The sequence below is a fragment of the Peromyscus leucopus genome, chromosome 18 (assembly GCF_004664715.2).
Source record: "Peromyscus leucopus breed LL Stock chromosome 18, UCI_PerLeu_2.1, whole genome shotgun sequence".
NCBI classification, from domain to species: domain Eukaryota; kingdom Metazoa; phylum Chordata; class Mammalia; order Rodentia; family Cricetidae; genus Peromyscus; species Peromyscus leucopus.
Window position 1 is genome coordinate 3,306,845 of NC_051078.1, and position 13,922 is coordinate 3,320,766.

The 13,922-nt window shown below is 59.7% G+C and overlaps 2 protein-coding genes across 12 annotated transcripts; both read left to right on the forward strand.

The window, feature by feature from the left end:
- The first annotated feature begins 476 nt into the window (after positions 1-476).
- Dtx3 (deltex E3 ubiquitin ligase 3) lies at positions 477-5,707 on the forward strand. Of its 6 annotated transcripts, none has more exons than XM_028886277.2 (6): positions 774-881; positions 2,240-2,300; positions 2,473-2,543; positions 2,898-3,649; positions 4,474-4,691; positions 5,033-5,707. In XM_028886277.2, coding segments are annotated over exons 3-6 (1,047 nt in total). In that variant the 5' UTR covers positions 774-881; positions 2,240-2,300; positions 2,473-2,542; the 3' UTR covers positions 5,109-5,707. The 6 variants fall into 6 exon arrangements, with proteins under 6 accessions (XP_028742105.1, XP_028742107.1, XP_028742109.1 ...); XM_028886273.2 differs by having other exon boundaries at positions 840-885; positions 2,917-3,649; XM_028886272.2 differs by having other exon boundaries at positions 477-885; positions 2,917-3,649; positions 4,474-5,707.
- A 121-nt stretch (positions 5,708-5,828) lies between these two features.
- On the forward strand, positions 5,829-13,506 carry Arhgef25 (Rho guanine nucleotide exchange factor 25). Of its 6 annotated transcripts, XM_028886266.2 has the most exons (17): positions 6,269-6,368; positions 6,423-6,437; positions 6,485-6,599; positions 8,886-9,100; positions 9,230-9,325; positions 9,921-9,997; positions 10,159-10,225; positions 10,403-10,506; positions 10,737-10,806; positions 10,913-11,002; positions 11,091-11,183; positions 11,314-11,364; positions 11,545-11,622; positions 11,855-12,067; positions 12,188-12,368; positions 12,640-12,851; positions 13,076-13,506. In XM_028886266.2, the coding sequence occupies exons 1-17, from the start codon at positions 6,312-6,314 to the stop codon at positions 13,181-13,183; spliced, it is 1,842 nt and encodes a 613-aa protein (XP_028742099.1). In that variant the 5' UTR covers positions 6,269-6,311; the 3' UTR covers positions 13,184-13,506. The 6 variants fall into 6 exon arrangements, with proteins under 6 accessions (XP_037052602.1, XP_037052601.1, XP_028742096.1 ...); XM_037196707.1 differs by lacking the exons at positions 6,269-6,368; positions 6,423-6,437 and adding an exon at positions 5,829-6,215 and having other exon boundaries at positions 11,482-11,622; positions 12,640-12,755; XM_037196706.1 differs by lacking the exons at positions 6,269-6,368; positions 6,423-6,437 and adding an exon at positions 5,832-6,215 and having other exon boundaries at positions 11,482-11,622.
- Positions 13,507-13,922: the final 416 nt, after the last annotated feature.

Consider the following 13,922-nt stretch of genomic DNA (forward strand, 5'->3'; position numbering starts at 1 on the left):
AGCAGAGCAGAGATTTTTTTCCCCCTCTTTGGGAATTTTTAACTCTATTTGAGCCACGTACTTGACACCAACACCACCCCCAAGCCGTTGTTTTTTTTTTTTTTTTTTTTTTTTTTTTTTTTTTTTTAAGGAACTATTCACTTCCCATCCTGCACCGACCTGTGTCCCTATTTGTGGGGAAACCAGTCACCCGTCCCCATCTGGCCACAGGCTGGTGGGGGGGGGGGGGTCACCGAAGGTAACACTCGAGGAGGAGGAGGCCAGAGTCGAGGGAGGGGATGGGAGGAGTCGTCCCAGGGTTTATTTTGTAGTACCGATGTTTTCCTCCCCCCCCCCAAACTCTTCCCATCCCACATCTCTCCTTTACAGCCTAAGGTCTCAAAAAAATCGCCCTCCCCCCCCCAAATCCGCGCACCCACCGAGGCGGCTCCCGCACCCATCCCCGCCCGCACCGCCGGTTCGGAGGTGCCACGCTGCTGGGGTGGGGGGGAAGGGGAACCGGGGAGCCGGTCCCTCCGGGAGGGGGCAGCCGGAGCGGCCTTCCTAAGGGATCTCACCTCCTACCCCCGGGGCCACCCCTCCCTCCCAGGCCCGGATCCCTCGGCGCCTCCATTTTTGTTCCGGGCCCCGGGAGGCAGGGGCTCCGGGGTGGGCAGGAGGGGTCCGAGGGATCCGGTAATTGTCGCCCGCCCGCCGCCCGCCGCGGGGAGCGGGGCGCCGCGCCCCCTCCTCCCTGCGTCCCTCCTCCCGGCCCGCACCCCGGCATCCCCTGCCACCTTCCTCGGGGTCTCCCCCCCTCCCGCCCCTTGTTGCTAAGGCCCGGACCGTCATCCCAGCAACAGCCTCAGTCATGTGACCGGCAATGGCGGCGCGGACGGGAGGTAGGTGAGCCCGGCGCCCCCACACCCACCGCGTGCCCCCCACCCTCCCCGATCCCACCTCGCCAGCGCCCCCGATCCCCTCCGACACCCCCCTCCACGCGCTCGCACCCCCGCGCGCGCACGGGGCGCTGGCCCGGAGGGGGGCCGCGTCCGCGTCCTGGGCCCCAGGGCCCATCCTCCTCCTCCTCCTCTTCTTCCTCCTCCTCCTCCTCCCGGCACCTCCAGCCCCGGCCTCCACGGCGGCGGCGGGGTGGGGGGGTTCAACCTCCTCCGGGCCGCGGCCGGGTGGACCCACGCCCTCACCCAGCGGCGGGGGACTCCGGGGCTCCCCCGAGTAGGGATGCGGGAGTTGGTGTCGGGTTGGATGGATCTGGGGGCAGGTCTGGGGGGGGGGGAAGGAGGGTGGGGGCGCCTCCGGGGACCCTTGCCCTTTCTCGCCGTCCCTTGCCAGGGGCCCCGCGGTCGGGGAGGGAGGAGACGCTGGTCCCGCTGTCCGGCCTGGTTTGCCCCGGAGGAATGCCAGACCAGACTCAACTGTGGCCCCGCCTCCCTGCGCCGTGCCAGCAGGGCTCGGAGCTAGGACACCTCGGTCCCGGGTCCTCTCGAGAGGCTGGGGTGGGGGCATTCCACCGTGCAGTCCACGGGCCCGGGCCCCGCGGCCTGGGACGCCAGGGTGGCATCCTAAGGGCCCTAGGGTGGAGGGAGGCACGCACACGGACAGCGGCTCCTTCTCGGGATGAGTCAAGGAATCGAGGTCACATCAATGGCCCCTCTTCCTGATGGAGCCGCACTTTGTTGTGGGCACAGACCTGGAGCTGGATGTGTGACAGGCCCGGGGGTGTGGGGGTGTGTGTGGTGGAGACGCGGGGTCCCTCTGGCTGTGCTCCTGCTTGAGCCCCGCCCCTCCTAAATGCAGACCCAGGAGCTGACAGAGCTCTGCGGGGCCCTGGGTTTAAAGGTGACAGGGAGAACTTTTGTTACCGCAGGGACGGATACCACTTTGCTGGCGTCCCTAGCAGACCTCGGCTCTCCAGGAAAGGCCCCTGTCGGCAACAGGGACTTGAATTATTTGAGGATGTGGAATAAAGAGATGAGTTGAGGAGCCTAGGAAAGATATCTGTCAGTGGCAACCTGAGGGAGGTGGCAAGTAAGACCTCCATCCCCGAGGGCCTTTATCTGCCCCTCGGATCTCCCTCTGCACTGGGGGAAAAGAAGAGGAGTTAGCCTGATGAAGTTCCTGGAGCAACTTTGAGAGGCTGGGCCTGGAATTCTGCAGGGGAGGCGAGGACACAGAAGTGTTTTGTTTCTGGGCTGGCTGGGGAAATGCTATCGTAACTCTTTGCCTTCCTCGTCCCCAGCTCTGGCCAGCTGAATGTGGAAGTAGAGAGACTTCTGGCACCACTCCCATGGTCTTTTCAGGTACCTCTGCACCCCCAAGAGAACCCCAGTTCATGTTCCTCCCATGTTCCAAGGAATCCCATGCCTGGTAGCCCTGCTCAAGGTTCCTGTCTGTTTCAAGGGCTCCTGAGTTGGGGCCTGGAAGGGTTGGAGAATCTGTTTCTGACTTCCTTTTTTCCCCCCATCACACTAGGCCACACGATCTCCAAGTAGCAGGGAAAAGGAGCAAGCCTGCATGCCAATTTTAAGCTCTTCCGGATCAAAGTGAGCACAAAGGGGGGGTGGGTGGGAAGCCTCCCTCCCCATTTGAAGAGCCTCCCCCCCCCACCCTGAGGGGTAGGGACAAGCGGTTGTGGTCAGGGGAAAAATGAAGGAGGCAAGCTTGACTTAGATAATAATGAAATATGGAAACTAGTTCCCCAGCAGGTGCTGGGACTATGGGAGAGAAGGGGAAATAGAAAAACAAACAAACAAACAAACAAACCAGTTTGCGGGAGGTGTTGGGGGCGGCTTTGAGGGGAACAGAGGTGATGTGGGGTTTGGAGGCACCTGAGTGGGAGGCGCGCCTGCGCGTCAGGTGGGGACTCCCCACTCTGAGTCCCTTCACCCTGGGGGCAGTGTCGTTCGTCCTGTCCAGAATGGCAGCCTGCGGAGGCACCTGCAAGAACAAAGTGACCGTCTCCAAGCCTGTGTGGGACTTCCTGAGCAAGGAGACCCCAGCCCGGCTGGCCCGGCTCCGGGAGGAGCACCGAGTGTCCATCCTCATCGATGGAGAGACTTCCGACATCTACGTGCTCCAGCTTTCCCCACAGGGCCCTCCCCCGGCCCCTCCCAATGGGCTCTACCTGGCCCGCAAGGCTCTCAAGGGGCTACTGAAAGAGGCCGAGAAAGAGCTGAAGAAAGCCCAGAGGCAGGGGGAGCTCATGGGCTGCCTGGCTTTGGGGGGTGGTGGGGAGCACCCTGAGCTGCACCGCCCAGGTCCGCCTCCTCCTCTTCGGGCAGCCCCGCTCCTGCCCCCAGGAGCACGCGGGCTCCCCCCTCCCCCTCCCCCCCTGCCCCCTCCACTCCCTCCGCGTCTTCGGGAGGGGGCCGAGGAGCAGGAGAGCATCTGCCCCATCTGCCTGGGGGAGATCCAGAACGCCAAGACGCTGGAGAAGTGCCGCCACTCCTTCTGCGAGGGCTGCATCACGAGGGCCCTGCAGGTGAAGAAAGCCTGCCCCATGTGTGGCCGCTTCTACGGGCAGCTGGTGGGCAACCAGCCCCAGAATGGGCGGATGCTGGTCTCCAAGGATGCCACCCTCCTGCTACCCAGCTATGAGAAGTACGGCACCATTGTCATCCAATACGTCTTCCCGCCCGGTGTCCAGGGGGTAAGAAGACCACAGTTCTCCCTGATCGATGGTTTCCTCCGCGTTCACTTTCTGACCTAAGAAAAATAGGTGATGTGGGCAGTGTGTTTCGAGGCGTGACGGGCTCTTGCTGTCACCCAGGATGCCTTGGGATGTGCTCCGGAGCTGGGGGGAGGGGGGGCTCCTTGAGACCCAGCTTATTATCTCCATGACCCAAAGGCACATGTAAAACTCAGGGATGAGGGCTGGCGTGTAGCTCAGTGGTAGAGCACACGCCTATCCTATGGGGAGCCCTGAGTTCAATCCCTGCCCCCAAGAAAACCAAATCAAACAAGGAAGAACAAAAAAAAAAAAAAAAAAAAAAAAACAACAACACCCAAAATCGAATATGACAGAAAGGCTTGAACTAGTAACCTGGCTCATGTGGATATGACAGACATCCTTTGCAGAAGGAAAGTCTGGAGTTGGTACAGGGACCTGGCCATTCTAACAGCTCGGGTGCCCCTCTGTGCCCGGTTAGGAGACAATAAGGTCTTGATGAAAGTTAACTCTGACGAGCGTTAGTATTTGAGGTAGAGGGAATGCCAAAAGATAAGTTTTTCTTGTTGTCGCATTTTTGCTGACTTGTCTGGAAAGTAACTTCCATCACTTCCGAGAGTCCATTTGTCCCTGAGTTGAGACTTGAGGGATTAACAGTAAATTGTGTCCAGATACAGGCTCTGCTGCCCAGACCCCAAAGCCACCCTCCCCCTGAAAGGCTGTCAGTCTGTTGGGAATGACCCTCCACCGGGATCCAGGCCTTTGAGACACTGCTGTCTGCCTCCTCTGCCTCCTCCCCCTCTCAGGCTGAACACCCGAACCCCGGAGTTCGGTACCCTGGTACCACACGGGTGGCCTACCTCCCGGACTGCCCCGAGGGCAACAAGGTGCTGACCCTGTTCCGAAAGGCATTCGACCAGCGCCTCACCTTCACCATTGGCACGTCCATGACCACAGGGAGACCCAACGTCATCACTTGGAACGACATCCACCACAAGACCAGCTGCACAGGGGGACCCCAGCTGTGCGGCTCCTCCCCATTTCCTTCCCCCTGGCTCCTCCCCTTCCTCCCATGTCTGCTTTGGGAGAGTCATCTGCCCTCTCCTCTGGGAGTCTCCTTACTGGAGAAGACCACCCATCACTTGCTCAGTCTGTTTTCATCCTGGTCCTGATGTGTTCAGCTTAACAAACAAAAACAAAAACAAAAAGCTGCAGACTCTGGCTTACCTTGGTTTTGGAGGTCCCTCCTCATGGGAAGTGGGGAGGGGTCTGAATCTGGCCTCTCCCGAGTCACTCAAAATGAGGGTGGGTAATAATGAGCAAACCCCCTCAGCTAACTCTGACCCTCATCTCTCTCTGCCCCAGGTTTGGGTATCCGGACCCCACCTACCTGACTAGGGTGCAAGAGGAACTGAGAGCCAAGGGTATCACAGATGACTGAAGGCCACCCACCCCCTTTGCCAAGGCCCCTGCTGTCCTCTTCCACTAGGATCCAACGGAAGCCTCTGTTCTCCTCTCTCTCTGCCCCCACACCACCCACACGAGGGGATTTGTGCGACTGAGGTGGGAGTTCAGGGGGGAAGGGGACCGTCCCTTCCCCTGCCCCCCATTGGCCAAGTGCTTCTGTGGCCTGTGAGCCACGCCCTCTGCAGCAGAGGCTGGTTCGGGGCTCCCTCCCTGCACTCCGTGTACATACTCTATACCCTGCTCCTCCAGCGTCCTTGGCTTTTCCTCGTATGCACTGTCGTCCAGTGACTGGGCTGAGAAAGGACCTGGGTAGGGGGCGGAGGTCTCGAGCCCCGGCCCCTGGATACTGTACTGTCTCACCTTGGACTGAATTAGCTGCCACCCCCAGCCAGCTGTGTGTTAAGATAACAGTAGTCCTACCTTAACGGATCCTTTCTCTCCTGTGTCTGTCTGTCAGTCTGTCTTTCTCTCGCTCTTCTCTACCCCTATAAGGAGCCTCCTCACCCTGTTCTGGAATTGCTGCCAGACTGTAGCTTTTAATTTAATAAAAATAAAGTAAAATATGCAACTCTATGCCACACCCGTTTTCTGTTCCTTGGGCCGGGTGGGGGTGGGGAGCTGAGAAGGAGCTGGGGGAATGGGGGGGAATCCTTGCGCTCCTGCACAGTCCCTTTACCTCCTGGGACCCTGGGGACCGGGTAGAACCAGTGCTGGGCGCCGCAAGAACCCTGCAAGGCCCTAGGCCACATCTCGAGGGATGGGGTCGGGATTGAGAGGAGTTGGTTTGTTGTTCAACTCCGTTTGCGGAGCAAGGAACAACCCTACCCCTTCTGCGAAGTTTGGCCGAGGTGGGAGTGGGGGCGGAGCCCGGCAGGGGGGCGGATTCGGCCGCAGCAACACCCCGGACGCAGACAGGCCTCAGAGCCCCCCAGCTTCCGTAGCCCCTCGGCCCTGAAACCTGAAGCAGGGTAGGGGGTCCAGCATGAAGCCCCCGGACCGCCCCACCCCTGGCCGCACTGACCGGATACTGGGGGTCATGGGGGGCATGCTGCGCGCATGCGCCGTACCCGGGCAGGAGGGGGTAAGAAGGAGGGACCGCGGGTGGGGTCGGGGGTCTTTAGGGGGATTTCAGGAGAATTGCACTCCACGACTCAGTTTACCCGCAAACAAAAGTTATATGGAGCAGTGGCAGGGATCCTTAAGTTCGCTTATAAAGGCCATAGGCCAGGTTCTTGTTGAACCTCTCAAAATAATGCGCATTTTGACAGGAGGGGGAGGGAAGGGGGAGGTCAAGGCAGCCCGCGCGCGGGGCGGGGGGTGGTGGTCCTTACAGTGACTCTGTCCCAGCAGACCCCGAAGAGAGATCCCTTAGGGCCTGGGAGTACCGGGACAGAGAGTGATTGTACCGAGAAGGTCCAAACAGGGGAGCGCGAACCTGAGGTCCGCGCCTGGGCTCTGCAGCCGGGTAAGAAGCTGGGCTTGGGTGGGGCACAGTTTGCCATCCTGCGCCAAGTGCTGACTTCCGACAGATCCTGTCCACAGTAACATAAAGGTTTGCACCCAGTTTGCATGGGACCATTTAATCGCAGACACCACGCTTCTCTTCGCCTTCTAGCCCGATGTGTGTCCTCACTTCGGCGGGTCCCCAGCCCCCGAAGGCGGAGTGGAGTGTCCCCGCGCCCCACCCCTGGCCCTCGGCCAGCTCAGGCGCCTGGACTTCGCCTTAATTGGTGATTAGTTTTAGCTTGGAGTTCTGGGGCCTGGAGGAAAGAAGGGTCGGGGGAGAGAGGGCGGCACCTGGGTTGTGTTCCTCACAAAGTGTTCCCCATACACGCATGCCCTGCGTGGGGCGCAGGGGGTGGGGTGGGGGGAGACAGCCAGAACCCCAGAACGTTTCACACGAGCCAAGACCCCTTCCAGAGAGAGAGAATCCTTCATCTCAGGGGCCAGGGGGCGACCGAGGCAGATTCCCCCCCCCCCCCACCTCCAGGCTTCTCGCCTAACCCGGCTCCCCGCAGTCGCAGCTGGGATGCCAGAGGGCGCAGGAGCTCGGGCGGGGGAGCCCAGGCCCGGGAGGAGGGGTGGAGGTCTCGGGACGTGGAGTGGGAGCTTGGTGGAGCCCGGGGGAGGGGCTGGGGCAGCGGGAGGGGGGGAGGCGGAGCTGGGCCGCAGAGGCCCCTCCCCGCGGCAGCAGCTCCGCGGCCCGGCCTGCTATTCCGCTCGCCGCGCGGCCCGGACCCGCGCACCTCCAGTGGCTCGGGCCGTCGGCCCCCGCACCACCCCGCCCGGGCCTAGAGCCACCTCTGAGCCGAGGCCGGAGACGGAGCTCCTGGAGCTGCTGTCGCATCCCGGCCGGGCCTCCCCCACTGTCCCTCCCCCTTTGGCTGGACATCTGGACCCCGGCCCTCCCCCCCCCACCCCCGCACCGCCAGGGTTCCGGAAACCCTCCCCGCCCCACTCGGCGGCCCGGCCCCGCACGGCCCTCCCTCCACGCTCCCCTGCCCCGACTTCCGTCTACTCCTGGACCCCCCGCTTCCCATCCCTTTCCTCCCCACCCCCCCACCCCCACCCCCGCATCCCCAAGCCTGGACCCCGGTGGGAGGGAGGGGGGTGTGCGCCCTGCGCCGTCCCCGCCCCGCCCCCCGTGATTCCCCCTGCATGGCCGGCCCGGGTGGGGGGTGCGGGGGGGCCCGGGCGCCATGCGGGGGGGTCACAAAGAGGGTCGCTGTGCCTGTCCCCGAGTGATCCGGAAAGTGCTGACAAAATGCGGCTGCTGCTTCGCCCGGGGGGGACGTGGTGAGTGTGAGGTCCTGGGGGGCAGCCTTGAGTAGGGGGTGGGGGTGCCTTGAGCTGGCGTTTGGGGCATCTGCTGGCTCCGGCCCGAGGGATTTAAGGTTGGAGCCTCTGTGTGTTTCCAGGAAAGCGATTTAACAGAGACGATCTAAGGTCCTTCCCGCTAGGTTTCTACTCGTCCAAGTTGAGGGAATTGGGGAAGGGTCAGAGGACTCATTGCTATAATCAGCTGGCTAGGAGGAAAAAATTCTCTCACGATCTTCTTAGGCCCAGCACCATGTATCTTCGCTCACATCACTTGGCTGAAAAGTATTCTGAGAAGAGAGCAGGGGAATGAGAACTGGGGGTGGGGTGGGGGGGTGGGGGGTGACTGTCTGTAAGGGGCTTTGAAAGAACTCAGAGGGCAGCTTTTCTCAACTGCTGACCAAAGATGACCCCCTGCCGCGCTCTCCTCACGGCCTCTCTGTTGGGTCTGTGCACGTGCTGGAGAGGTGGGCAGTCCAAAAAAAAAAAAATTATATAGTAATGACTGGCGCTGGAGGAGGAGGGGTCTGGGGGTGGCAGACAGCCGAGCTCCCCTGTTCTCACCCCTCTCTGGGAGAATGGTCTGTACCTATTGGAAGGGGGAGTGTTGTAGGAAAGCAGATGGCTCCCCCCCAGTTTCCAGTATCTGCCCAGATGGCTGCCCCCACCCCCATATCTGTGCTGTGCTCAGGGTATGGGGAACCTCCGCGTGGAACTGGGGGAGTACAGGCCTCGGAGCCAGGTGTTTTCTGTCCTTCCGCCCCGGGGTGCCCTTGCAAAGATTTCTATCCTGGCAGGTTCAAATGAGAGTTGGCAAAAGACCCTGGAAGACAGGGTCTGCACATCACGGAGAGGACAGCCTGGGAATCCCCCTAGGACCCCAAGTCTGGCGCTGGGGCAGTGTCCCTCAACTGCTCTCTTTCTCTCCGGTTAGAATCCTACTCCATTGCTGGTAGTGAGGGGAGCGTGTCAGCCTCCGCTGCTTCGGGTCTGGCTGCCCCGTCTGGCCCCAGCTCTGGCCTCAGCTCTCACCCCTGTTCTCCGGTCCCCCCTGGGCCAGTGACTGGCCTGAGGAGATGGTTGGATCACTCCAAACATTGCCTCAGTGTGGAAACCGAGGCAGACAGTGGTCAAACAGGACAATACGAGGTGAGCAGCCTGTACCACAGAAGCAGGGCCTCCAGGAACGACCCCGGGAAAGAGGGAGCAGGTTGGGGGTCACTGGTCACTGGGGAGCCCATCTACTGTGCATGACCTCAGTCACCTGTCTGGCCTTAGAACTGGATGCTGGAACCAACACTAGCCACAGGAGAAGGGTTGCCAGAACTAACCTTACTGACTACATTGTTGGAGGGTCCTGGAGACAAGACACAGGTATGGAGACATAGAGCTGGGCATGTGGCATGCACCTGTTCAGGGCCAACTTCAGCTATGTATCAAATTCCAGGCCCTCCTGGGCTATAGGAGGTCATGTTTCAAAATAATCAAGTAACGGCTGGAGACGTGTGGCTCAGTGGTTAGGCACACTTGCTACTCTTCCAGAAGACCCAAGTTCAGTTCCTAGCACCCACATCACGTGACTCACAGTTACCTGGATCTCCAACCCCAAAGGACCCAGTACCTTCTTCTGGTCTCTGTGGGTACCAGCACATACATGACGCCCCAATACCTTAATAATAATAAAATAATAATAATAATGATAATAAAAATAAAATAAATCTTAGGCCAGGTATGATGACCCACACCTTCAATTCCAGCACTCAGGAGGCAGAGGTAGGTGGATCTCTGTAGGTTTAAGGCCAGCCTGGGTTTATATAGCAAGTTCCAGGACAGCCAGAACTACATAGAGAGACCCTGTCTGAAAACAAACAAACAAACAAACAAATGAATATAGATCTGAAAAGGCGCTCTTCACTGAAAAGGTTTCCTCCCCCCCCCCCCCCCCGCCCTGGATGCTCTTACCTTCTAGCCACCTGAAGAGGAGACTTTGTCTCAAGCTCCCCAGAATGAGGAAGAACAGAAGAAGGTCGCCCTGGAAAGGAGTATGTAAGTTCACAGCACACTCCAGTTCCCGAGCTCCCACAAGATTGGCCCTCCGGGGGTGGCTGTGGGGACGGAGGGTCATTTAGTCCAGGAAGAACTGGCTGAGCTGAGGATGTCTCTGGACTCGGACATGATGGCATCCTCGCACGCCTTGTACTCCCTAGGTTTGTCCTGAGTGAGCTGGTAGAAACAGAAAAAATGTACGTGGATGACTTGGGACAGATTGTAGAGGTAGTTCTCTCCTCTTCCCGGCCACGGTCCACTCACCCCTTCCCTCTGCCTGGGGACATCTTCCAGAGGTGGTGCTCCTCTCTACCAGCTTCCTAGGGCCCTTACTTCTGGACCCTGTGTTGGGGCTGCCCAGAGCCGAGGTTACAAGCTCACAGTCCCCTCTCATCCTCCCCACAGGGTTACATGGCTACCATGGCTACTCAGGGGGTCCCTGAGAGTCTTCGAGGCCGTGACAGGATTGTGTTTGGGAACATTCAGCAAATCTATGAGTGGCACAGAGAGTGAGTGATGGAGCCCTGAGCCAGGTGCTGGGGGAGGGCGTCTGTCTAGTCATCTCTCTATCCTAGATTCTGCATCCCAGCCATGGGTCCCCCGGGACTCAAGGAGCCTTGGGGTTTTGTAGGGAGAGTGACTGGGGCATGTGACTGAACACCTGGGATGTGTGAGGAGGGCTGAGTGGTCTGAGGAGTGTTCGATGTGATGTGCGGCCCTGTCTTCCCAACTCTTCCAGCTATTTCCTGCAGGAGCTGCAGCTGTGTTTGAAAGATCCCGATTTGTTGGCTCAGCTGTTCATCAAACACGTGAGGCCGGGCTCTAGCCGGGGAAGGACTTGGGATGGGTTCCGGGCTCAGTGGAGATGTGCCCTGGGTTGCCCTGCCGTCATCTGCTCAACATTACCCCTGTTAGGAGCGCCGGCTGCATATGTATGTGGTCTACTGTCAGAATAAGCCCAAGTCAGAACATGTGGTGTCAGAATTTGGGGACAGCTACTTTGAGGTCAGTGTTTGGGGTGCCTTGGAGGGGAGGGGGGAGGGGAGCAGAGAATCAGCGTGAACAGGCTTTTCAGGCCTGTCCTTGTCCCCAGGAGCTCAGGCAGCAGCTGGGACACCGTCTGCAGCTCAATGACCTCCTCATTAAACCTGTGCAGCGAATTATGAAATATCAGCTGTTGCTCAAGGTCAGGACCACCCTAGGCCCCGGGGACACAGCTGGCTGGGACAGGCATTTCCTCAGTCTTCAGGGCTGGATGCGAGCACTTCTGAGGATGTGCTCACAACCTCCCTGAACATCTCTTCTTTGTGTCCTAGGACTTTCTGAAGTATTACAGCCGAGCTGGGATGGGTACTGACGAGCTGGAGGTGAGGTTCCCAGGAACCTTCTCTCAGTCTCTGGGTGGTGCAGGGAGGTCTGGTTTTTAGGGAGAGGCCCCTCTGGTGGTGATGTGTGGAGAGGCAACTGTCTGCCTCTCTCGAAAGGAGGCCTGTTTGCCAGGAATGGCCCTGTGTGTCCAACAATGCCCCTCTCCACCTCTATCCCAGCAAGCTGTGGAGGTCATGTGCTTCGTACCCAAGCGTTGCGATGACATGATGTCCCTGGGGAGACTTCGAGGATTCGAGGTATGGGAACGGGGCAAGAAATGGCAGTGCAGTGTTCTAGAGTTCAGGTCTTAGCACTCCGGATCCTTATAAGGAATCACCTTCTGAGACTCCACCAGGGTTAGTTGGGAGTGTCGGGGGGGGGGCGGGGGGGGGGGGGCGGGGAGGGTAGCCGGGGAGGGCGGGAGAAGCAGATGCTCTGTTCGAACCCGTGCTCTCTCAGAGGCCAGCTGTGTGTGTCCCTTGGTTCCAGGGAAAACTAACGGCCCAGGGGAAACTCTTGGGCCAGGACACATTCTTGGTGACAGAGCCCGAGGCTGGGGGTCTGCTTTCTTCCCGGGGTCGAGAGAGGCGTGTCTTCCTGTTTGAGCAAATCGTCATCTTCAGCGAGGCGTTGGGAGGAGGAGGAGGAGGAGGAGGCCGAGGCGGTACACAGCCTGGCTATGTGTACAAGAGCAGTATCAAGGTGGGGGGGGTGCCGTGGGGAGGGGGCAGACGGGGTGGGGTGACGCCTGGCGAGACCTGACTCCTGGGGTTGGTGGAGGGGCCCGCAGAACCTGAGGACCGTTCCTGTTTGCAAATCCAGGTGAGCTGCCTAGGCCTGGAGGGAAACCTCCAAGGCAACCCTTGCCGTTTCGCGCTGACCTCTAGGGGGCCGGAAGGTGGGATCCAGCGCTACGTTCTGCAGGCTTCCGACCCCGCAGTCAGTCAGGCCTGGATCAAGCAAGTGGCCCAGATCCTGGAGAGCCAGCGGGACTTTCTCAATGGTGAAGCTCCCACCATCCCTCCGCAGTAGTTTGACCCCCTGAACCCTCCCCACGACTCCCCCCACCCCCCCCACCCCGCCAACCTCCAACCCTTGGTTCTTTGTGCCTGGCTTCTCTCCATTCTCTCTCTGCCCACCCAGAATCCTCTAAGAGTTCCAGGCACTTTACATTGGCTGACTCCGGAGGGAGGGCAGGCCGGTGGGAGGAAGGGGGAGGCAGGGGCTCCGTCTGCCTCCCCTGTTACAGCTCTCCTCCTCCTTACCTTGCCCAGCACTGCAGTCCCCCATCGAGTACCAGAGACGGGAGAGCCAGACCAACAGCCTGGGGCGGCCAGGAGGGCCTGGGGTAGGGAGCCCTGGGCGGATGCAGCCTGGAGACCTGGCCCAGGTCAGCATGCACACACCTGTCAATGGCTCCCTCCCTTCCCTGCTGCTTTTGCCCAAAGGGGAGGTGCCCAGAGCACCCTTGCCCCTGGATGTAAAGGTACGAGAAACAGCCTCCTACTAGGGCAGGAAGGGGAGGGCATTTGTTCCTCCCACCCCATCTCCCCCCTTCTGCCACGCTCCTTTCGTGTGACTTTCCATCCTTACCCTCTCCAGATTAATTCCGGGGCAAGAGGAGGGTGGTCTGGTTAGGGCCTTTAACCGGAAGAGGGGTGAGCGTCGGCTGGTGGCCTCTGCTGATCCTCAACTTGAATCTTCCCGCAGGCTCTCAGTGATGCCCCCCAGATTCCTCACAAGCCTCCAGCCCTCCCAGCTCTGAGCACCCCACCCGGTCAGGCCAGGCTGGCCAAGCTGGATGAAGATGAGTTATAACTGGTGAAGGAAGGCCTTGGGAACGGTGCTGATTCAGCCACTGGGCCCTCGAGGAATCGGAAGAGCATCCTGGCGATGCGCCAGGGTCCTTTCTTCCTGGTGTGTGGAGGATGGGCAAGGCTGGGAGAGAGCTCAACACCAAGGGGAGTGCCTAGACCTGAAAGGACTCTTCTCTGCACAAGGAACACAGGATCCGTCCGCTCCACTCCATGCATGGTTCCCCTCAGATGGAGGGAGGGCTGGGGCAGGGACCAGATAGACATGGTTGGTTTTGTTGTGGTTTTGTTTTCCAGTTTCCTGTGAATAAAGGTTTTGTTACATCACTAGGCTGCTGTCTTGGTGGTAGGAGATGGAGGGGCTGTGGTGGGGATGAGATTTGCTGGCCCTGGGAGGAGGGATCTGAGGAGAGGAGAAGGTAGAAGCTGGATGTGGTGGCGCACACCTTTGATCCCAGCACTCAGGAGGCAGAGGCAGGCAGGTCCTTGTGAGGCCAGCCTGGTCTACAGCGTGAGACCTTGTCCAGCCTGGTCTACAGCGGGAGACCCTGTCTCAAACAAAGGACAAATGAGAGGGGTAGATGATCAAAGGAGACTGTCTTTGTCATCCACCACAATGACAGCGTCGCTCGGTCCCCGCCTGGGGCTCAGGGGAAACTAGAGTTACCTTAATGTAGTCTCCCTTTATTCAGTCCTTCTGGGTTCTAGATTTATTCTTCGGTTCAAACTCCACCAGAAGGCTC